Source organism: Apis cerana, linkage group LG6 (assembly GCF_029169275.1).
Source record: "Apis cerana isolate GH-2021 linkage group LG6, AcerK_1.0, whole genome shotgun sequence".
NCBI lineage: Eukaryota > Metazoa > Arthropoda > Insecta > Hymenoptera > Apidae > Apis > Apis cerana.
The window spans coordinates 4,227,204-4,253,627 of record NC_083857.1 but is presented as its reverse complement, the minus strand read 5'-3'; the positions used below and the strand labels follow the sequence as shown (position 1 = coordinate 4,253,627).

The following is a 26,424-nucleotide window of genomic DNA, read 5'->3' as shown; positions in this document are numbered from 1 at the left end:
GTAAAAAAAATCTAATGAAAAATCTAATTCTAATAAAAGTTTCATAGTGAAAAATAATATTTTGTAGTGATGAAAATTTTAACTTATTATTATAAGAGACACATAAATATTATTATTCATCAATCATGCAAGATATTAATTAAAATAAGAACATTCAAGATAGAATCTTCGATAAAATAGGATGTTTTTCATCAACAATGTAAACAATAATAGAAAAACTTATTTAATCATGATTTATTTCTTTGGTTTTCTTTTATTTGACTGCATGCAATCCTATTTTGGAATGATCATATTTGTTTGATTTGTATAGCATTACATGTATTGATTAAACGAACATTTTGTGTAAAGATATTTTGGACAATAGAATACATTCTAGAATATATTTTTAGAATATCCATATATTTTCACATTCATATCATAATATTCGAATTATAATATTAAAAAATACTAATTTTGAAAGTATTTCAATATGTGAATAACGAGATATTAACACACAACAATCTTTAATTATTGTTATATTCAAATTATTGTATCAAATTACTGAAATTGAGGCATAAGGATATAGAGATATGTGGAATATATTAAAATATATAGTAAGTCAATAGAGACATTGAAATTTGTTAAAAACATTCGATACGTCATATCTTTCATACAAAAACAGAGAATATAAAACAATCTAAATATCGAATATTATAAATATTATGGATTTTAAAATAATTTTAATACAGTGTTTTTTATTCATTTAAATAAATCATTTCTAACTTTTCCTCTTTACACGAAATGTTCGAAATTTAAAAAAAAAAAACTGCCTGCACCTTTACCTGCATGGACGACATCACTTCCATTTAATCCAAATAAAAATTCCATGTGATTCGTAGTACGTAGAACGCTGAAGAACGGCCTCTCGGAAGAGGAGAAGAAGCACATCGCCACTTACATCAAGGGCTACTGACTGTGATAAAACTTGAACCCTGTAGCTCGTCCACGAGAAGGAAGGAGGGAAGATTGATAAACAAGAATCATCGAATCATCGATCGGATGTTGATCACACGGCCAGGACATCGCGATTTGACGGAGGCCAACGAACACGACCAATTCAGAGAGGAAGCACACCCTCCAGGGAATGAATCGCGTACACCAAGGTTATACGTTTAAAGAATTAGATACTACGTATACATATATAGATATATATATATACATATACACACACGCATATACATATATTTCTTTCGAACTTTCTGTACGCTGGCAGAAAGCAATTGTTTCTATCGAAACTTGAAGGCCTTCTATTTTTCGACGTTATCATATCGATATCCCTGTCGTTCGTATTTTTCTCACCTCATGGAAGAGTCTAATATAATATAGCTCAATACTTCTGAATCTTTGATTAGATGATTATTGCAAATCTAAATTGGATTCGAAATATCAATGATTACAAACGATTATTCCGTAGAAGACATTAAGACAAGTCAATGTATATCTGGTTAGTTTTATATTGTTTCTCTATTTATAAGAAACGATATCTCTAAAAATTATTTGAAACGGAACACAAATAATGAGAATATAAGTATATTTGAAATTAAATTATATTTGATAAAATAAAAATAGTAAAGAATTTTGAAACACAGAAATGAACATATTGACTTTAATATAAAATGACGGCCTAAAATAGCTTTTGATATAGATGGAAATAGATTCAGATATTTTTGAGAGTTGTATTATAAGTTATTTTCTAACTAATTAATTTGATCAGATTTTAAACGATTTTATGGATATTTGATCAAATGTAACAAATAAGATAAGAAAGTTTACTGTCTGTTGATAAGTTAGAATTATTATAGAATTATATAAATATATTATATAAATTAAATGGATATATCTAATACATAGATCTTGTAGAAAGTTCGTAAAAATATTTTTAATAGCTGAAAATAAAGTTGAGAGAATCTTTTCAACGAATCTTTTCCTCTTCGATAAAGAATTAAATAATTTTCATATCGATTTTATCGATTCTATATAAATCGAGATCGACCTCTTACCTTTCGATTTAATTTTTAATTATAATTATTGTGATATAATGAGTAACGAAGTTTCTTATCAACGATCATCTTATCAAATGATCATTGGATAACGAGTACTTCAGACAGATATATGAAATCACGAATTGAATTCGTGTTTAACTTTGATCTATAATATATACGTAATAAATTGTATTATGATTTTTATATGATGATATATAGTGAGAAATAACTCATATTATTCACGTTTAATCTATATATCTAATTTAATGTGATATAATGAGGCAGGGTTAATATATATAAATAAATATTCAAAGAATTTGTATTTTGCTCATTTGTATTTGCCTCCAACAATTTCATAATTATAAAATTTGAATTTATAAAAATAATCTTCACTAATCTTAAGATTTTAAGATTTCCAATGTTTAATAAAATTGAAAGACATGAAAAAATAAATAGCAAAGTTTATTATCTTACTTTATTATGTATAATAAAATGTTTAAACATGATAGTAAACTTAAAATTCTTTCAATTTTAATATATTTAATTTAATTATAACAAAATTGATTCACATAATACGATAAATAAAAATATATTTTGTTTATCATATAATACTTTAAATGAAAAATATACTTTTATATATGGAATAAAATTTAATTCAATTTAATCGTGTCTTTCATATATCTAACATACGAAATATTTTATCTATTCGATTTTCATCGAAAATAAAACGTGGAGAAGGTTTAAATGATTGATCGATCTTAAGAGATTTATTTAAATATTTCGGGTACGATTGCTGACTGTTTATAAGCTACATACATAATATATTTGGTGAATGCAACAACTTCTGAAACTTCTTTCTATCTTGAAAGAGAGAAGGAAAGGAAAAAAGAAAATAATAGAAAAAGAGGAGGAAAAAAAAAAGAGAAACTTTCGAGATGTATCTTGCGCAGTGACAGTTTCTCAGGAATAAATGCTCGTATGCAAAGAAGGAAGAATATTTCTTGAAGCAATTCGCTTTTGCAACATGCATGGGGCGAGAGGATTATTGAAAATACCCGTTGAAAAGCTTCTCCGTTTGAAAGTTCGAACGACAGGAATGAAAAATCGGACAATCTTATTGAAACGTGCCTCAAACGATTTTTGATCCGTCGATGAAAAACTTTTAGTTCTTTCTTAAGGTTTAAGAAAGTTTCGAACGAAATTGAATGAAACCATTCGATGGTACGAAATGATGTCTTTCGTACGTATTTTTCATTTTTTCTTCTTTCTTTTTTTTTTCTTTTTTTTTCTTTTCATTTATTTTTTTCGACGAAGGAAATAAAATGGAAAATGTTTACACGACAACGATTTTATTTCTGCGGATATCGTAGGTAGTGAATTTCGAATACCTAGGAGAGGAAAATATTTGTAAACGGTGTGATTTATTCGGCGAGAGGAGAAACTTAATTAATTTAATTATCATCTTATTATCGCGCCACGTGGCGTCGCGCGTGCGCAATTACTGTAATTTTCTGCGGAAATGAATTCTTGAAATAAAATTGAGAGCAGCAATAATAGGCCATTTCGTTTCGTTTAATTCATTTTTACCTACTTTTCTCCTCCTGTTGTCCTGTTTTATCCGCGCGATTTAATTCCAAATGGGGATTTGATATTAGATCGTTGGGAAATTCATTTTGTTTTACATGGCCGTCAATGAAATTTATCGCATAAAATATAGGGTACGAATTTAAATTTAGTAATCCAAATGGAACTTAAATTGTCATGGTCATCTCTCGCACTGATATTTGTTTATCGAGGATCGAATTTATTAAGGTTAAAAAAATAGTTACTTTTTTATTTTTCAATTACATTTATTTAAAATATATTTATAGATTAAACAGAAGAGATAATATTTGAAAATAAATCGAAATGATAAAGAATGAAATTTCATATATGATTTTTTTTTTGCAAAAGAAAACAATTAAAATTTATTAATTTAAGAAATAAGTATTAAAAATACATAATATATAACTTATTTATTAATCTAAATACATGATACGAATTCTTTGATTTATAAAGGGCAAAGATAATATTTGATAATATCGATAATATTTAAACTTTTATAAGATTCAACTTTAAGTTGTAAAATTTTATTCTATAAAATATCGAATATTTTTTATTTCATTTCTTCCTTTGCCTTCAGTTTCAAAAGAGTACAAAATAACTTTTTAAAATAATTTTAATCGATAAACTCTTCCATTTTTCTCAAACAGAAAAAGAAAAGGATAGAGGAATTAAATTTGCAAAATTAAATTTCCATAATTAAAAAAACTCTTTCGTTTGGGGAAGGAAAAGATTCAGAAATGCGAATCAAACAAGCTCAACGACTTATATAACAAACTGTGCTCGAGACACACGATTTATTATTATAACCTTCGTCCAACTTTAACAACATACAATATAATGTAGTAATAAAAACGTATCAATTAAAAAGTATAATTAATGATAGAGCGTCGATCATGGGGGAAATAAGATCGCGTTTCTTTGCGACCGCCATTCATCTCCACCACGGATCTTCCTCGAGGCATTCTCGCGTCTCTTCCTCCATCGAGTTCCTCTCCACCACATGTCCTGGATACATATATATATATATATATATATATATATATATACATATATATACATATACACATATATATCTCGCGTGAAATTCGAGAATGCCGGCGGGGTTTGTTGATACCTCGTGAAAAAGGGGATGGCGAATCATGTTTATTCGTGTCTTGTCTGTGTGTATACATGTGTGTGTTCGCATGTGTGATAGAGCGGGGAATCGGATAAAAAAGGAAGAAGCTTTCGAGAGAGGGATAGAATTCGCGCGTGTAATTCTTAGGTCGATGCGCTTAATTTAATTACTCTAACATCTATAATCGTGTAGAAAAAACACTTTCTCTCGGTCTCTTTTTCACATAATCACCCTTGTCTCTCTATCTCTCCCTCCCGTTCTCTCTTCGATCTCTCTTTCTATATATATATATATTTGTATAATAATTATATTACGTTGAACAGCCTCGGCTTCGTGCCAGATTTTCGATCGCACACGACCCAGTCGTGCCTTTTCGCGAGCTCTTTCTCCTCAAAATTTAGGATTCGCGGATATCTATTGTTGGAATGCACCGTTGGAAAGAATTTTCTTCGTTTCTTGCGTCCTCGCGTGATTATTATTATTATTATTATTATATCTCGTCACCTTTCAACAGAAATATCCTCATCGAAGGGATGATACAGATGGATCAACCAAGTCCAAGACATTCTTACGTTACTCTTCATTTATGCTTCGTGGAAAGAGGCACACATAGACACCTCCCCCCAAACTCAAATTTAATTCCATTAATCCTTCCAATTACTCGCACAAACTCACTATAGAAGGAAAGTTCTTTCAATCTGGACAACAGCCAACCCTCCTTCTTTCTTCCAATACCCTTTCTCGATCCTCCTTACGTAGATCCAACTTTCCAGAGTTGATGAGCTCCTTCGATTGGTCCAATGCCCTTCGCGAGAAAGATGAAGATAAATCCTGTTTTTCTCTTTCCTCTTCGTTGGCGAGAGGTGAAATACGATGATGAATACGTCGCGGATGATATTCGCGAAGACACAATTCACAAGGAAAAACGATCGATCGAGAGGTGATACGATTGGTGGAGTTGTTCCGTGTTCAATGGCGTTCCTCGCGTATCGGACGAGAATCGAAGAGGCGATTCCGCTTGGATGGGAACACGTGGTGGCGCGAGACACGTCGGCGACGCGGTGCCCGGAGACGCGGCGACGCGGCACGAAGGCTTCAGAGTTCGTCGTGCTTCGGCCCACTGAACTCGTCGTGGGAGATGAAGCCATTCTTGTCCTTGTCCTCGTGCTGGAAAATCTCCTCGACGAGTTTGTCGTGATCGGCCATTATCTTCTTCACCTCCTCGCTGTCCCCGCCGCTGCCCTTCTCCGCCTCGATCATCTGTTTCCTCAGGTACTCGCTCACCTGTGCACACAAGCCAAGAGATTAGCCAGATTGTTTCATCATCGTCGTCCCTTTACTTTTTATTCGTGTTTGTTAACGAATCGCACGAGATTTGTTCGTGAAAAGTTATTGGAAATTATGTTTTGTTCTTCGTCATTATTCTAATGAATATGAAAAAAGTGAATAATCCAAAGAAATAAAAAAAAATACATTCGTCAGTTATCAAAAGGATTTATAAGAGTTGCAATATTTCCAATGAAACTCGATTCGGAGCTTTATAATCATCCCATTTCAAGCTGTCTTAAACAGGGTAAACACATAAATTCAGCACGAACGAGTGTTTTTTTATTTATTTAAAGCTCTTTTCTTTTGGAATAAGCCGAAAAGAATGAAAAATATAAAACTGGCAACTATGTTTTTAAATGTACTCCGACGCAATATATTCAGTTAAAAAATTGTCAGTCGCACAATATTTTAAAATGATTAAAACGTTTCTCTATACACGTTCTCTATACACGGGATGAAAAAAAAGGGACTAAAGGATTAGTGCATGTTTTTTATATACGTTGAAAAGAGTCGACGAAAAAAAAGTACATATATAAATGTACATATATATATTTACGTATAACGTTACAAGCTTTACAACATCCCTTTCTCTCGACACAATGTGTATATGTTAATCCTTTACACTTGCACGCCAGAGATAAAGCTGGCAGCAAGCCTGATTGGCTCACGCTTTGATCCTTGAAAATTTTATGAGAAGAGTCTCGCAAAACAATTTTTTTTCTCCACCAAACGGCATATTTCCAATAGAAAGAGCCACCGCAAAAAAGGGATATGTTAATCGTATCGTATCGTTTTATTAATAATAGAATAAAGCTTTCCACGAATTACGTGGAATATTTTGTTCATTTTAATTTCTCTCTTAGTTCTCTTTCGCCGTTATCTGTAATGAAATTGTTGCGTGGAAGCATGCCCAAGAACCATGTCGAGGACGATAATTTTGATGAAATTATATAATAAGTAGCAGAAGGAATAATATCATGAGTTCTTTATAATTAAGTAAGAATTTCAGTTTTCCACATGTTATTTAATAATTATGTAATAATGTAATACGAAGGCGATAATTAGAAAATTAAGGAAAAACAGAATGAATATGTGATATGAAAGAAAGAGAGGAATATATGTACGTGTAATAAGTTGCTAATTTGTTAGATTATTAGATTAATCTGTATTAAACACGTATATATTAAATCCTTCACCGAACGACCCTTAAAGAAAAATGAAAATGATCTTGCCATTGCTCTCACCTCCTCGCGAGACAATTGGTTGTCATGGTCGCTGTCAATTTCTTTGAATACATTCGCGGTTGGTGGAGAGTCACTGATGTTGATCAGTTCAACTTCGAATAGCAAAGTAGCACCTGTAATCAGAATTATACGATCCTGTTAGAAATATACTCAATTTTTTTATATTCAAAAGTAACAATATTCAAAATATATAAAATTATTAGTTTCTTTTTGAATAAGGATTGTTGGAAATTCACAATTACTTCAATTTTTTTCATTTTAATATTTCCTCATACAAGTAAGCCTATATTGAGATGAGCAGACTATTTTCTTGAGATCCTAAATTCTTTTGATACTTACACTGCAGTCATTTTCCCCGAGCCTAGGGCACAGATCTGTTAATAAAATATTTCATGATACTACTACAGTAAGAGCCCTTGTTGTCGAACACGTTCCAAGAAGTTTCCTCCACTCAGACTTGCAAACGTCCCAAACGTTGGCAGACGGTAGCATCCGTTTCGAGGATACCAGGGAAAGAGATGAAATTCGCCATTCAAGATATACCGAATTTTTCGTTAATATCGTTTAAACGTCTTCGAGATATGAAATCACGATGAGCATGACGGGATGAAAAGGACAAGAGAGGAACGAGATTTTTCTCGATCAGTCACGTTGATTTTCCATTATGTTTCACTGATCCCGGGAAGTACCGTTCAGTCGTATTGATTGACCGAAAGCCAATAAAAATCCAATACGTCTCTGTCAATGCTGACGAAAGACGATTGCCATGGCTTTTCTATTATTTGCTCGTCCATGATCTATACGAAAAATCTGTCTCGTCTCTTCTAGCTTCTGTATGATGTATGGCAAAATTTCTGTCGATGACGTTTAATACTGATCACAATTATTTTCGTTTAAATTCTTTTATAATCTGAATTATCACGTTACTTTTATTTCTTTCTATTCTAAATATTTAAAGATTATTTTAATAATATAAATACTTTTTATAATTATAATAATATACGTGTAGAAAGAAAATCATGTATAAATGTAATTTTTGATTTAATATGTTAATAAAAATTATGTTTTAAAATATGAATTAAATTAATTTAAGTCCTTATATATTTTATATTTTATATTTTTATATAAGTCCTATTATATTTTATATTTTGAAAATAGACTATCAAAATCATATAAAGTAACAAATGAAAATTGAAATTTTTGTGAAAAAAAACCAAAGATTTTATTATCAAAATCTATTCAGAAAATAAAGAGAATCATTCCATTGAAGTAGTTTTTTGTTTTATCCCGATATCTCAATCGATTACCGAGATATATGGATTCACAGTTTCTAAACGCTTCAAACAGGGTAGAAATTATGAATGGGTCAGTGACCTACATATTTTCGTGGAAATGCGTACTATTTCCAGGAATCGCGTCTGTCGCTTGTCTGCAGTTTGGAATAGGTCAGTGAGACGAGGTGCAAGCGAGAGTTCCGAGTAAGCGACAAGGATGAAGATAATAAACGATCAAAAATTACCTTTTTCTTTACACGACGATATCTCGAAAACCGAAAGTCGTATCGAGATGAATGAAAAAGCTTTTTAAAGTGCAAAGTTCAGCGCTTCTAATGGTCTCTCATCCATTTATAAAAAGTGATTATCTTCGAAGTTATAACGGTTTAAAGTTTCGTTAATTTTAATAGAGTTTAACCAAGTTTTATGATAAATTACATGATGATTATATTTATTTCTGGAAAAATATTGCTTATAAGGATTAAGGATATTATTAATGGTATTTTTAAGACTGTAAATTGATTTAGAAGTTATTTTGAGTTTTTTCTTGGAAATAAGTTAGCTCTTTATTTGATTATATTTAATCATGTTAATTAATTATTGATATAAGAAATTTTATTTATGCCAGGGATATTTGTTTTTTAGATTATTAATTATCAATAAGAAACGCCTGACAATATAATTTTTTCTTTTATTTCAATCTTATTTTAGCTTAATCTTATTTAAATTTAAAATGATTCTTATCGATTTTATACGATGATAGTTAAAAATTTAATTTCGTAGAAATATCAGAATGTTCCTACAGAGCGAACAAGAAATATGGATTTTGGCAAAATTTTGCTCGATTTTATGATTAATAGCATAACATTTATCTATGAAATGGAACATTTATTCGCGACTAAATAAATAAAAAATTGCATAGACGGATGAGTTTATTTCAAATTTAATTCAACCGTCTCTTCGCTCGTGTATTTTTTTTTTTTTTTTTGTAAATATCACTTCGTTCAACACGGTTTACGTCGAGAAACTGTCGTAAATCATTTTCACGGTTTTGTATCGATCGGTGCAGCCACCGACAAACGTTAGTTAAACTACTTCACGCGATGTAACTGATAAATACAAAGGTAGTTACTACTGGTACAAACACTTGATACAAGTAGATTGTTTTGTGATTAATGTAAAAATATTACAAGTATACAAATATTTAAAATTTTTTTAAACTCTTCACTTTTAAATTATTTTCAAGTATTAGTTTTTTAAACTTTCAATATATATTCTAAATCGTGAAAACAGATTTTCGATTTCAATAAAATATATTTTACATATTTAAATTTTAATTCATTTTACTTGATTTTTCAATAAACTTCGTATAAATTTCATTTACTCGTCCAATTATTAGATTTCTTTATATTTCTTAATAGAAAGTCTTTCTTTGTAATACAATATCATATAAATCCCACGATAAAATTTCCCACCATAAATTTTAATTAAAATTCAATAAACCAATCACATATTATTAATGGTCTCAATAAAACAGAATAAAAATATTATATTCTTAATATAAACACATATAACATCGATATAAAACATTTACGATATACATTCATTAAACAGAGAAATTATCTTATTTTTATCTCTGAACGTTGAACGTTGTCTGATCCCAATAAATAATCTGCTCATAACAAAGCACCTTATGGATAATTCCATTTACGTGATACAACCCTTGTGTAATAAAACAACGATTATTAAAGAATGAAACGAGTTCGTAATCAGTCACGTGCGTTTAATTTCCAGAGTTATCGATCAATTCCATCTCGACGATTCTTATCGCAACCGTCGAGTCGGGCTTGTCAATTAAGAACGACAAATTTCTCTCCAGGTTATACGATGTTTCCTTATGCGTATACATATTTTTCATATCGATAACGATATGATCGGCCATGCGAGGAATTCTCAGCGAAATCGAACGAATAACGTGTGGCCACGATACGCGTGCATCGATGCATATTTCGTATTAATTATGGACGGTCCTATATCGTTGATTAAGCTGTAACCTAATGAAATATGCTGTTTAATTATTCACTGCTTAAACGTGTGTAATTAATACAGCGGTCGAATAGATTTCATTTGTTGGCGAGCCCCGTATAAATTCAGAGGCTGTGTGCAGTGATCAGATAGAGAAATAACGGGTTAGAGATTGTGGAGGATCGGTTGATTGCTCAAAGCCACTTTCTCCCATTTATCAGAGTATAGAATAGTTACTTTGATGGATTTCGCGTTTATTTTAAGTGATTTTCCATCTAGTTGAAATAGTGGCTGTTAGAATATAGGGAAGAATGGGATGACAAAATAGTCAATCAAATATTTTATACGTGATATTGTTTCGTATCTGTTGGATCTAATCACAATATTTAGTGAAAATTTAACATGTTTATAATTTTTCGAAATATCAGTACATGTATATGTATATTTCTCATAAAATAATTTTTAACTGCTTAAAACACAAATTAATATAATGATATATAGATCAGGGAATAAGGATAAAGATAATCATTCCATTGTTTCTTATATAAAAAAAAAAGGAAAAAAATGAATAATTCGAATCAATCTATATTTAAACATAGACAATGGTTTGGTGATATGGTATTCGTGTAAACTGTTTGTTTAAAATTCAAAAATGGATTTTATTTTTATTTATATAAAAATTAGAAATTTAAATATGCTTTTTTCTATTTTAATTATTATATTTGATTTAACTATCAGACAAAATGAAAGAAAATTAAATGATCTAATAGTAGAAATATATCTACGAAATTCATCGGTATTTGTGTTAAAAGAATCTAATCCTTTCTTTTTACGAAGGATAATCGTGTCTAACATTCATTGAACCGTATATAACACATTCAGAAACGTTGTTGAACGAAAGTTGACCAGAAGGAAGTAGCTGTGAAGAGACTCAACAAATATCCCAGTCTCGCCTCGCTGCTAATGTAAACGTCGTGTTGCGCAAATATTTTTCACAAAGGAGACGAACCAGTGAAGAAGTTAATTAAGTATAAAACGCACAAACCGCAGTTACCTCGCTCACGTTGCAAAACCCTCGAACATTGTAATTTTTCGTTACACGTTCTTTCGTTACAGACAATTTGAGAAGAAAAACCGTGAAAGATTCAACCATGATAGATGAATATGAAATTTGTTTCATTTTCAGGATCATTATGAAACATTTTCTTAATTTTCTTAATTAATAAATCGATTAATATTCGAAGTAAAAATGGTTTTAAAATAAAATGATAAATACATTGCTTTGATTATCGAGCACGACGACTCGCCAGCGACTTATACCCAACACTACTGTGCAATAAATTCATATGCTTTGTGATTGATCAATATTTTTTCTTAATAACTCGTTAATAAAATCCGAAACGGAAATTTTCGTAAAGAATATTTGATACTGATAATAGATACGTAAATTTTCAAATTATGCGATTAATTTAATTATATATCATTATTTATTACACGATACAAAGAAAATTTTTATACATAAAAATAGAATTCATAAAAATAGAATTGAAGAAATTATTATAATTATTTAATATACTCATTTAAAGTGAAGAATTTAATATATATATAGAATTAATGAATGTAAATGCAATAATTTTAGATGAATTTAAATTTAGAAATATTTCAATCTAACAAAGATAGATACTCTATTATCAATTCCAAATTCTATATCAGTCTATTCTCAAATATTTTCAATATTCATGAATGAATGCAATTTAACATTATCGATTAATTATTATTATAATTATCGGTTATATAAAACGTAATTACGTCGAATTTCGAAAATGTATGTGGATTACGAAGTATATCTCAACGTATGTTTAATTTATTCAACACTTTGAAATTATTATTCGTATTAAACGTTCGTTTCTCGATGAGAGAAATCGTCTCGATTTAAAGGGAACGAAATTCAACCGGTTTGACGACGACGATTTTAATGTTAACTCTTCTCAAATTATCCGTGAGTTCCATCGATTCTCGGGGACAAACGAACGGTACCAACGAACGAATCGATACAAAGGGGAATCGTTAGTAATGAAATCGGACTAAAAAATGCAATTGCACGGAAATCCAATAAAGCGTCAACCATTAAATCGAGCACCAGCCATCGAGCTGGATCAACAGCGACGTTTGTCCGCTCATTTTTTTCTATGGGAATACACGTTAGATAAATCGAAAGTTAGTATCGAATATGTATACACGTATATCTCTGATCGTGATCGTTTCTACGTTTTAGGGAAGAGATTTTATTGGCGGAATATAGGATAGATAATGGACAGGAAAAGTTTTGATATTTATAGATTAGATATAGATTAAAATCATAGTTGATGTATTTCAAAATCTGAATTTGTTTCTCTCTTTATCCTTTATAAATAAATAAATATAAAAGGTATTAATTGTTTTCATTAATTTTCTTTCTTTGATTAAATTTATTAGATTGACGTTTAACTGATAATTTTATCTGTAAATATCTTTAGAAGATTTTAAGTTAGTTATAAATTGAAATATCTTGAAATTCGTAATCCAATAATTCTAGATTTAGATATTATTAGTATTGATTTAAAATAGAGTTAATTTAATAATTATATTTAAAAGAAAAATTTGTTAGGTGTTCTAAATCAATATCTTGTCGAATGATTTTTCTATGATAACTATCTTTGGAAATTTTAAATTAATTATATTATATATTATCATCTTTAACATTAAATATTCTTACATTGAATCGTATTTAGTAAAATATTTGATATGCTGCAAAAATTTATAGAATGAAAGTAATATAATATCTAAATATCGTGCAATATATTTCATATAAATTAAAATGAATACACGTGATCATATTATAAGAAATATTCTTAAGAAGAAATATAACACAATTTCTTAAAGACACATATAACTATGAAACATTATATTTTCGCTCCATAAAATATATGGTAAATTAAAATAACAAAAAAGAATAAAACAAAAATGATAAATACCTCATTCGATACTTTACATTCAAACACGTCCTATAATTTATACATCTACCTTATTCGTACGTTCTAAAGATTATTATAGAATACACGTAAACAAAAGGATTGTTCATCGTGACATTTGGGGAAAAGTAATTTCTATCCGGCAGAAACGATGAAATAATAATAATAAGAAGAAACTTTAGACACAGGGAACATCGTAAGAATCTCGGGTTCGAAACAATCTTACCTCCAGGAATTACGTTTCCGGCTCCTTTCTCTCCGTATCCGAGTTCCGGCGGTATGGTCAACTTCCTCTTTTCGCCCACGCACATATCCACCAATCCCTCGTCCCAACCTTTAATAACTTGGCCAACTCCCAGTTGGAATGTGAACGGCTGATCTCTGTCCAAACTGTAACAGGCAATAAACGGAGGGACGTTTTAAATACTGTCTCAATGAATAATTTTTTTTAACGCAGACGAAACTTATTTCAATCTTTATTGAATCGTTTTTTTTTTTTTTTTTAATATACAATTATGGAAATAATTCATTGGCGAAATTTTAAAATAACAGTTTTTTTTTCTATGAATTGTTTCTTTTGAGAAGTGTTATGAATTATTTCTTTTGAGAAGTGTATATTGAGTTATGTTTGAGGAGATGTCATAGATTTAGGGATGTCGCTTTTACTGTTGATCGATTAAAGATGGAAAGAGTGTATTCCTGGATAATTTAAAAAATTGATAGAAAATTTGCCTGGAAAGGAATGATCATCATATCGTTTCTCTATATTGTACATTAAAAATTAAGATTAACTTAATACTTTTTCAATTATGAAATTCAAATTCGAAAAAAGATTGAATATAAATATTGAGAGTAATGTAATTTGTTGAATTTCAAGATTTTTTTATCCCTCGGAAAGGCAAGCGCACGCTTGTCTACCATCGATATTTCTCGTGAAAAAGGTTGCGTCGTGAAAGTGTCAATCCGATGCAGCCTCGTAAAACCGAGTTCACTTCAGCCGATCGTTTCACGCGTTCTGCCAACGAAAATTGACAAGTTCATCGGCTGACTGACGCGAGAAGACGGAAAGAGCGGAATAGAGGCTCTGTGAGACAGAAGAAAATTCGTCGAAACTAGCACGAAAACTTAATATAAGCAAAACTAAGTAACGATTAAAAGTATAGAATTTATAGAAAAGAAATACTTATTTTTATATATCATAAACACTGTCGTAAGACACGTTATATTTTTATGTTTCAAATGTTATAAATTGATTCATTAATAAAAGTATTTTTCATAATGATAGGAATTGTTATAATATTGTATTAAGCTCTCATAATAGTCTGGGATCAAATAAAATCCTCTCACTTTTATTATAATTCTACATTAGATAAAATAAAAATTTCCATAATGCATTATTCACGCAATATAATAACTTTGGCCGTGATATTATACTTTCTGAAAATGGAATTTTTAAGTGCTTCTTTCAAACTTCTCTTCATTATCACTTTATAATACAGTATAATTCCAACTCAATTATAAAAGAAGATTTACTACTTTGAACTGATTTTAAAGTAACGTCGAATAAAAGCACAAGTTAAATATTAAATTGATATAAACGAATCTCCTTGTTTATTCTGCGTATCAAAATAAAAGAAAAAAAAAATACAGAGAAATCAAATATGCCAAGTGTCATGGACAATAAGATAAAAATCTTGGGGGAAAGGGAGAAAGAAGCTCAGCGTGAAAAGTCAATGGCACACAAGGGTAGGTACACGTCTTCGTTCGAGGTATCCTAGCATGCGTTGAAACCACCGACTCAAAGGGTTGCGACGATGTCGATAGCGCGCACACACGAATGCGGATGAAGTTCCCTGTGCAACGGGTAACTATGCTGTGCCACGAGGAGAATCTCAAGTACTACGTTGATATGCAGATATTTCGTCTACGAGTTGAACGTCTACACACGCATGCATAATTTTAGAAATATTCCCACCAATGTTTCTTCCAGTTTTGTCTTCATTCTTTTCGGTGGTTTTTTTCTAAAGTTGTATAGGAAAAATCGTGATTATGAATAAAAATATTTGAAAAATATCAAGAATAAATTTGAAAATATAATCGATTAAAATCAATAATACGATAATTTGTGAGAGTGATGAAAAATGTGAAAATAATGAATTGTATCTGTAAAGATTAGATGTTATCGTAAAGACATATAAAATTATTATTAATTTATCGATATACCTAGTGTGGGATATTCGTTTTAATCTCTAAAATCAATATCCTTTAAAAGTATTTTTCGTGAATAAATTAATAATTTATAACAGTATAAATAATTTACTAAAATTTTTATAAATGATTAATTATTCAAATTTATTATTATTTTGTAAAGATGTACATTCTAAAACACAAAAATATAAAAAATATTCTTCATACTATTAAGAAGATAAAATAAATTTCTATTTAAATTCAAGCTCCATCATCATCACATTTGCATAAACATTTCAACAGTCCATTTACACTATCAAAAGAATATAATTAAATGAATTTTTTATGAAAAAGAAAGAGAATTTATTCCCAATTACTATTCGTATACTTTAATTTAATTTGAACAAGTGTTCAAAATGAAAATTCATCTTTATTACCTAATATGGTATTACTACAGTCACTTTAACTCTTCTCACAATGAAAAATTACGATCATCCTAGCGACAATTACCGTATTTGCAATAATTTCAGCTATATCAAACCGAAATGTCATTCGAATAAAAATTAATGTTCATTATTCTAGTTTGCTTTCACGTTTCTTAAACGTGAAGATCGAGCGAATATGAAAACGTAAGATTGGTTCGATTTCGAAGATGGCGGGAGATTCGAAACGATATTGATTCTTCCAGCTGGTTAATCCCCCAGCGGAATGAATTTTCTGATCCGCAAGATTTACGAGTCTGTAACCGCCCTCTTGATATCCTGGTTCGTATCACGACCCTGAATTTCGCTGTTTCACGAGCTCTAGGTTGTGGGATCTTCTTCAAAGAGAGATCCTAGTGACGTGGATTCGTCATAAGAATCCTTATTCACAAAATACTGTTATGAGAGAAATGATATGGCAGCCATCGTAAACTTTATGATAAATTACAAAAAATACTTGATGTTTTCGAAAAGATTTGATATAATATTTTATAATATAATTTTTTTTTTAATGACACATTTTAAAATTACTTAGGTTTCCATACTATGATATATGAATAAATATATCACTTGTTTTTCTATGATGGAGATGTTTCACGAATATATATATTAATTCTTTATTGATCCTTAAACAGCATCCAATGATCGATTAATACAGAGATATAAAATGAATTCTTCGTTTCACAATTTTTCATATGAACGGATGGAATTCTATCCTTAGAAAACCCAAGCCGAAATATATTTTTCGTATTACATGCACGAGTGCGCACAATTATGGCGTGGATGCGCGAAAGCGCAGGAAACTTGAAATTCCCCACGTGGCATGGTGTAATTACCCTTACGCTACATAATTATGCTCGAAACTTGGGCCGCATTATTCTGCACGCCTGCGATGCGAACAGTAATGAGTTGCGTTAGAAGGATTTCGACCTACTGCATCTCGAGATCGCATAATATATTTGTCGCGTGTAAGAAGAACAGAGATATCGAACGTGGTTGGTTGGTAAGATGACAGTTTTAGGAATGAAATTATATCCTTTAATGAACTTCCTCGCGAATTAGAGAATTTGAGATAAATTACAATTCGCTCGAGTGTGTATGTAATATTTGTCACAAACAAAAATTGGTGCAGAAGATTAATTGTTAAATGAAATAATTTAAAATTCTGAAAAATTTCTAGAAAATATATATATATAAGTATGTACGTACAAAATGTATACGACATTTCAATCAGCCTTATAATAAAATTATTTCTTCGATTAAATATTATTCTATAAATAGCCACTTTTATAAAAAGGATTATAAAATTATTCAAAGCTATATGTTAATCCTCTTTAATTCCTCCCTACTCTTTTCATTAATTATAACTGTTGTACTGTTTCAATTATTATCTCTCTTTTGTTAATCATTTAAACGCTTCACAATGAATCGTCAGAAGCTTTCATAACTATTATACTATCCAGTATTATTTCTCCATAATTATTATTCTCTATTTTTCCAATGAAATCTCGTTTTAACTTTAAATAACTGTGAGGAATTGATGAGGAATAAACAAGAATGAAAGAAATTTTCATATTGTTTCACGGAGAAGCAAATTTAATGACGTGTATGTATTATCAAAAATTGATTGACAAGCATTGTCCTTAATATTGTATCCGATATTTCATTAAAGGGACTGCATGATTCCAAAATAAGCTTAATTAATTATCCAGCCGTGTTACGTCGCGATGTATTAATTACCATTTTCCAGCGAATTTCCCTCCCGACTGATTTACAAAAGTAATAATTTAATCTTTCGTCTCTCGATAATAAAAGTTATTGTATCGAATTTCGAATGTTCGAAAACAGGTAATTAACTTGATGAACATTCGATCGTTGTGTAAACTAAGTCATTATTTGTATTATATATAAAGTATATTTCAGCATTTCGGTATTTGAATTCTAGATATGTGTTCGATTGTTATGCTATTAATTATTCGTTTATACGAAGTCGTAGACAAGATGTTAAAAATAGTATTAATAGTATTAATTTTAATAAAATTATAATCAATTCGTGAGATATATTTGAATAAAATTAATTATTACTATACTATATATTAAATTCGAATAAATAAAGCTGAGAACTAATTATATGAAATTTTTTCAATAAGAATAAACAACCTATTGACGATCAATGTTCTTTTACCTGGACGGTGAAAAATGGAAAATAATGAAGTCAGGGAAAAAAGATTCGAACGACAATGGAACAATCAAAAAAAAAAAAAAATCATAAAAAGAAAGAGGTGAAAAGGAGAGAAACAAAAGAAGCGAGGCGAGAAAAAAAAAGAGAAAAAGAAAAATTTCACGACAATATCGGGGAAATAGAAAATTGCGTTCCAATTGGGAGCAAATATCTGGAAACTAATTTCACAGAAGACATGGTAAACGAGATCGATTCGATATGTAAAACGCTATTGCTTTAAATAATTTTACTCGCTATGCGAAGATCGTCTGTAACTTCAATTTATCTTTCGAAATATCAAGTTACGACTTATTTGCGATAATACCAATAATGAACGATAATTCACGATTGCTTATCGATCCGGTAGATAGAATGAAAGCTAATTACCAGGCGTACAAGGCCGACCTCGAAGCCAATAGAATGATCGAGTTAATAAAATCGTAACATGATTAAAAGCCGAGCAAACATATACGTGGCTGGCAAGATTTCAAAAGTAGGTAATTGGAATTTCGCACAAAAGCGTACACGTCGATTCATTGTTCTTTGATGTACAGCGTTGATTGAGAATCTTTTGACGGAGAAAAGAAACAAAAAGCAGAAAATATTAAAAATATAATGACAATATTGCGGATGGAAAATGTTTCGATCTACATAAAAAATTCTTTCTTCGGGAATGTAATTGGAATTCTGTGAATCATCATGCAAATAATGTGCCTGTAAATAAATAATTTTCTCGTGTATTTGTGTATGGAAAAATATTGGATGTTATAATATAGAAAATACCCTAGTTATACTATTAATAATTATATATTTTTCATGTAATTATTTAATATATTTCATGTTGCCTTTATATTTTATTTTAATAAAATTATAATCAAACGAATTAAATTTCTAAAATTTAAAACATTTAATGGCATATTTCTACGATTAATTAATTTTATTAAACATATTTTAAATATATTTGTATGTCTTGAATATATAATCTAAATATTTATTTATAGTAGTCTCTTTTAAATTCTTAATTCAATAAAATTATTTATATTTTATAAAGTGAAGTGTAGCAATTTTTTCTTTATGCAACTTAATAAAAACTGATAATAATAAGAAATTTGATAAATAATACTTTTTCTATCAATAATTTACTATCCAGAAAAAAAAGAAAGAAAAGAATAAATAATTCAATTTAATTTAATTTTACGTAACCGATTCTCGTAACGAAACTTCATCAACAGATACACGTTCCCTTTCAACGAGTTACAAATTAACACCACTTAACAATTGTATTTTCTTACCTCAAAGAACAAACATTTCTCTTAAGCATTCGCTCGAGTTTCATCAGTCAAGGATAAAGTACGGGAAGGGGAAGAAAAGGTGGTGAGAAAGAGAAGGAAAAAGTCGGGACACGTCCAAGATTCTGACGTGCAACGAATGAACATCCTTCTCGACTGTCGGTGTATACTAAGAACAAGGCTACGCGAAGTCGTATAGAGATGAGAGGAAATAAGAAGAGGCGGGAGAGGAAGAAACCGAGCAAGAAAAAGAAACAATTGCTCCGAGACGCAACTATGTTGCGAACACAAGCTCGAGAAAAAGAAAAAAGAAAAGAAAAAAAAAGAAATCCAAGAATCAACCCTAAGCAAAGTCTCTTCCTCCCACCCTGTCTCGAATATCCTTTCGCGTATGGGATGGGAGAAACTTTCCCCCCTTCTTTAAATATTTAGATGAAGCTAGCAGCTGCTATATACCGGTACATTGCCAGTTTACGAAACCACCCACCAAAACGAGTCCTACGAGACACTCCTCCCCCCCTCCATGTTTTTCACGCGAAACTTTCGAAACTGGCGTTTCGTGACACGCCGTGTTTCATAGAAATAGGCCATATTCGCGCACGAATCGATGTAAATAATAGATAGGTCGAGATTAGAAGGCGGTGTAACGAAGAAGGGGAAGAGAAATTTGAAAATGGGGATGAGTTTTTAAGGGCAAGCGCGGGAATTAGTTGGCGAGCAACTATTATGATTGATGAAAGGGGCGGTTCCATGGGGAAATAAATTGGTATTTATGTTTTGGAAGGAAGTTGTTACCATGCCATGCTTGTGGCTGTGTATTGTAATTAAGTATGAATTATGGGCATGGTGTAATGAATTCTTATGGTGGGAGTGAATGAGCTTTTAAGTCGGGGTAATAAGTTTATGGAAGAGTGCCAGGGGAGGAATGGTATATGGTACACGAACGGATTTGTACGTGATATAGAACAATTCTCTCGTTAAGAGAGAACCTAGGAGACATTTAGATCAGTAATACAAAATGTTGGTACACGTGATTTGTTGTTGCAAAAAAAGAAATAAATAAAAAAAGTAAGAAGTTATTATCTTCAGATAAGCTAGAGATTTTTTATTCTAATATAAATTTATTATTCTGAATTACTACGTTTAAGTGAAAAGCAACGAAATAGAAAACGGTAATAATAAATAAAAGTAACGACATAGTTCTGTATAGAAGTAAACCAAAGAAGATAGAATTTCTTTCATTCTCAGCACAATTCAAATTAACCTCGAATCCATTCACCATTCCACGAACCGCTTTCCTCTTTTAAATCGTTCGAAGACAAAACGCGCAATTATAAACATGGAAACGTGGAAACGTTAAAGAACAACCGAACAGCAGTATTTTGAATTATTCTCGATGAGAACATGAATAGTGAAACGTCGTAGCAATCCAGTTATGCCGCAACCAACATTGATAAGAACCTTTAGAACATAGGAAGAAGGTAAAGAAAGATATTTCGAAAAAAAAAAATAAATAAATAAAAAAATAAATTACAAGAGAGCGTATAGGATGCGAACAGTAGACGTTTAATAAATGGAAGCATCGTTAGATAAGAATATCGTGGTTTTAAAAACGAGCTCGACCTAATTCTCCTCTTATTCACTGTAAACCCGTTGTTTTCTCAATTTTAATTAGAACAGCTTGAGCCTGCGAATGACATCGACCGGATTAACGATGCAACCAGTGTTTATGGTGTGGCGCACCACTTTCAATGCACTTTCATTCGCGAAATATAAGTTCGGTTAAATAGGTCTCTAGTTTTATATTCTATTTTATATCCTCCGTATAATTTACGCCGGTTTATTCATTGCACGGTATTTACGCTTTTCACGCGAGTTTCGTTGAGCATGTTGACAGGTGGTGATTTATACAACTTGTTTGAACGAGAGTACAAACTGTGGTAGTAGCGAGTTCGGAAATTTTGTTTAATTTCAACGGACGTTATGATTTGTCGATTTAGAAAATTTTAAAAACGCGAGAAATTGGAAAATTTGGAAATTTTTTTATAATTTTAATCGAGTGCAATTATATGAATAATATTATTAATAATTAATATGATTATCTTAACAATTAATTATTTATAATAAATATAGAAATATCACTAAGCTGTTCGTATTTTGTTAATTACAATTGCAAATTATGCATATTGACTATCTGATAAGTATAGCTGTTATACTATTGTAGTCGCTTAAGTAGCTTAGTCTGTTTTTAGCCAGACATATAAATACCATGAACATTTGCGTATCGTACAAAGACGCAAAAACTCTTACATTTCCTTATTTGCCTGATAATTCAAATATTAAAGCGCTCGCAAAATATCTTAAAATACGATGAAGCTCTTATTATTTATTTATTTATTAATAATCATTTAAATAAACCATTTAAATAAAAAGTTTTTTCTAACATAAATATATATTTATATTATAATAGGAGTTATATTCTTCAATATTTTTTTGTATCTTCATTGGCTTATAATTTAATAAATCTTAACCGACTTTCTTCATCAACTTTTATATTTATCTTAATCTTTAAAGCTGTCACTCTATACATTATAATTACACAATAAATATTTATAAATTAAAAGTAGATTGGAAAATTTTCGAACCAATATCATTTGAACAGACAATCATACTGTCTATGTTTCGAACAAATTTTCAATCCACCAGCGAATGTGTATAAATACGCATAAGTTTCGTTTCGGTTGGAAAATTTATTTGGCTCGAAATCTCAAAGTTACAATGAGCTCCTCGCCGCACTCGCGGCGCCGCCATTAATTTCACGATTAAACAACTGACGATCTTCCGGTTGGAATCGGAGATGGGGAAGGGTTGAAACAATGTCGCGTGGAAGAAATATCGTGATGGGAGCAAGGAAGAACCTCTACGAGTTCCTCTACACAATGGGATTTGCATAGAGCCCGCGTGCGCAGGTGGGCCGTGTAATGCTCCAGAAAACATATATCGTCTCGTACGTGGTCGAAGAGGAAAAGTTACAATGAAATACAGGATGAAAGAGAGAAAGGCGAAAAGAATCGAAAGGCGTTTGGATGATATTTGCGTTAGGTAAGTGTATACGTGTCACGTTCGATTTTCACATCATATATTTGCATTTGATTGATGCATGAATATATTATTTTATCAAATAAATATACTTGCACATGATTTGTTTTTTTTAAAGAGTATTCGAAATAAGTTCTACTAATTTTCAATTTAAAGATTTAAAGAATGGAGAAAAAAGAAAAGAAATTAAGAAAAATACAAAAAAAGAAGATTATATTATGAAATGCGATCCTCGAGGGATGAAATGTAAATAAAAAAAAAAGAAAAGAAAAGAAAAAAAAAATCCGTATCAAAGAATTCCGTTTTCTCGGCCCATCCGTTGGTCGTTCTTCGACTATCCATGTTAGCATATCAAAGAACCTACGATATTTAAATTTATTCCTTCCCCTATTTTCGAAAGGTATGGTATACAGTCCTCTTTCGATGCTCTTACGTATCGAAAACGCGCTACTAAGCATCTATGGCTGCCCTGTATATTCATGGGGGAGGATGGTCGAGACTCTCATAAAGAGGCAAACGTTCAGCTTTGGCTCCTGTTTCGGCTAAGAGCTCGTTTCTCTCGCGAGACTCGACCCCCCTATTTGCCCCCCATGCGCCACACACACACACACATGTGTGGATCGGCTGAAGCGGACCAGGTGCATTTTCCATTGTCCTCGAGCGTATGATAGATTGGCTGGAAACGAGGGCAAGTGTTCTATCTCGCGCATCCTCTTTTTTCCACCCAGAGGATAAAGTGCCTCGCATATCTTCGAAATATTTTTAAACCCGGAAGAACTGCCTCCCTTCCCCTTCTTTCTTTCTCTTTTTCCTCTCCAGATGATCTTTCAACGGGGAATTTTATAAAGGGAAGATATATATATATTCTAAGTGTGATATACTTGCTTTCGATTTCTTTATGAGAATTGATTATTCTTGTTGCTATTGTTGAACGAGCAAACTAGTTTCTTTTGGGTTTTTGTATTTTGACACGAGTTATTATTTCGTAATACGTAGTTTCAATAACTAGTTAGAATTTTTTTATATTTGGACGGGAATTTTATTTGAGGGAGTGAGAACTATCCACGATTTTTACCTGGGAATATTTTTTGTAACACAGAAATTGAGAGAAAAGAAGGACACTTGAATATTTTACTCTATTTTTCAACCATTGCAAAGTTATATTTTAACAAAAGAAGAGAGAAAAAAAGATATTAATAAGTGATTCTTAATATTCTTTTCTCAATATTTTAATGTTCTCGTAGTGTCTTGTAACAATTGTTTCAGAATTCAAATTTAACATGCACATTTTTATTATTAACAATATCGATTTTTACAGGGAACGTTCAAATGTTTACGAATACGATCAGTAAATCTAGAGTGGAATAGCGCGAGATACGAGAATTGTACGCGTGCGAAAGTGGAGCAACCTTCGTATTTTCACGCGGAAAATTGCATTTGAGCCGGTCGTCAATTAGCGCGGGGACGAGTTCGAAATTTTAAAAGCTTCGAAAACGGAGTGCTTGATGGTAGAACGTGTAACGAAATAAAATCGAATAATTAACCACCCTGGGTCATCCTGCGTACATTAAGCAAATTGTATCGCTTACAACGTGTCAGTCATTGCGTTACATCATTTTTTAATATTCTTTTCCGTATTTTCGCTTATATGAATGTTCGTACTTCGTTCGATTGTTCCTTGCAGCAAGCAACGCGAAAAAAATTTATCGACCCCATTAAATGTCTCGCGCAATATTGGTCCGACCAATAAGACGCAGGTCATCGAGCTCTACAGAGTGAACAATTTTAAAAATATTTCAGTAATTCACCGTTGTTTCAATTGTTGATCGTAAATTGTTTTTATTGTAATGTATGAAAGTACATCTGCGTATAAATACACCCCTCGTAATTTAGATTAAAATTCCGATTTCGTGGTGAAACAGTGAGTGCATTTTATGGAATACGATTAGATATATTAAGTATATTGGAGTGATTATAAATTTTCATTTATGATTGAAATACTTGATAAAATTGTAGAAAATAATATTTTATCTATAAATTCTCCATAATTTTTCCACTAGTGAGAATGAAATTAAAATAGAATCAATTTTTGATTTAAACTTCGACGAATAACTATGTTTAATATTACATACATTTATAAATTCATTTTTATTTTAGATTTATACATTTTGGATTCTAATGTTAATGGATTGAATTATAAGCCCAATCTAAATTCTTCGCAAAATGGAAAAATATATGAAGATAATAGTTTCTAAAAGGAAACAGTGGAATCTTATTAATAATTAAAATAGATTAGATTTATAAATAACGGAAGATTGTCCCTATCGCGTGACAAGAAATATTTTTAAAAGGAAAAAATTCATGATCCTGTATTTTTATCAAGAAGGTTTCCATTAGCTGGCAAGTTCTTAAATCATTTTGAATTCCTTCAAATGGAAATCTCTTAGAAATCAATTCCTCTTAGCACTGCAACTATAGAATCACTCGGCTAAGTAGTTTCCCCGAGGAGCCAACCTAAATGCATCCCTTTCATTCTCCTCGATCTCCTTCTTTTATCTCCTTCGAGAACAGCTTTCGCGTTGAGTAAAATCAGCAAACGATTAAATTTCCGTGATTTCAAGACGAGTTGTGTGAAGTGGGCAAGATGTTTCAGCGAAACGGTTATTAAATTGCGATGAATCGTTAATTTATCTGTCTGTTTAAAAAAAAAAACATCGATTCGTTTCTGTGATGTTATAACGATCGTCTTTAAGGAAATCTTTCCCCCTTCGAACCGTTGTAAACATCTCGACTTCTTTCTTTTAATACTTTGTCGCGGAAAAAGTCGCTGGAAACTCTTGAAGAAAATCGTTTCTCAATAATTTTCAACAAGCTTCGTTCAAAGGCGAACAACGATCCCGAAAAATTTCTTTTGCGAACGACAGAACGACACCAAGCAAAGAATAATCCACGCAGAAATATTTCCACCAGAAAATTTCATATAAGGATGTTGTAAATTCGAATTTATTTCAAAAATTTGTATTGTGTTTATTGCGAAATATTTTTTTTTCACAGCGTTGAATTCATCTTTTCAAAGATATTTTTCTTCTCGAAAATTAGAAAAATTTAAGTGATTATAATACTGAAAAATTCGTTTCGTTGACTGAATTCACAATAGATTTGAAAATTAAAGTGTCTCCTTTATAATGATCTTCCAAAACTCATATAAGTTATCGAATTATAAATCTAGCTAAAAATTGAACATCTTTCGAATTTTCTAATCCAATCTTAATTCATTCGAGACGTCGTACAATCATTTCCAATGATTCAAATATTCAAATCGCTAAATTATTTGAAAAATTGATTTCTTATAACTATTTAACCAGGATTCTGCAGAGAAAGAGAGAGAGAAAGAGAAAAACGATTCAATCATGGAGCGAAGAGAATTGAGAGTTGGAGGGTAGAGCAATTTGTCGAATTTTTCCACTAATTAAGTCGAAAATAATTTTCATCCCTTCATACCGTTTGACATTTGACCCGA

General features: G+C 30.8%; 2 protein-coding genes across 6 annotated transcripts in view; one reads left to right on the top strand and one right to left on the bottom strand.

Moving 5' to 3' along the window:
• The window catches only part of LOC107993995 (FH1/FH2 domain-containing protein 3), a 232,713-nt gene extending 229,131 nt beyond the window's left edge, over positions 1-3,582 (top strand). For all 4 annotated transcript variants that reach the window (XM_062076040.1, XM_062076036.1, XM_062076038.1 and 1 more), the window contains one exon: positions 879-3,582. In XM_062076040.1, coding sequence (XP_061932024.1) covers positions 879-952 — 74 coding nt within the window. In that variant the 3' untranslated portion in view covers positions 953-3,582. The remainder of the gene's footprint in view (positions 1-878) is intronic.
• An 806-nt stretch (positions 3,583-4,388) lies between these two features.
• LOC107995467 (FK506-binding protein 2) overlaps positions 4,389-26,424 on the bottom strand; it is a 99,055-nt gene continuing 77,019 nt past the window's right edge. Inside the window, exons 2-4 of one of the 2 annotated variants that reach the window (XM_017053000.3) lie at positions 13,853-14,016; positions 7,305-7,429; positions 4,389-6,027 (exon numbers count right to left, since the gene is read on the bottom strand). In XM_017053000.3, coding sequence (XP_016908489.1) covers positions 5,839-6,027; positions 7,305-7,429; positions 13,853-14,016 — 478 coding nt within the window. In that variant the 3' untranslated portion in view covers positions 4,389-5,838. The remainder of the gene's footprint in view (positions 6,028-7,304; positions 7,430-13,852; positions 14,017-26,424) is intronic. The other variant, XM_017053001.3, reaches the window with a different exon arrangement.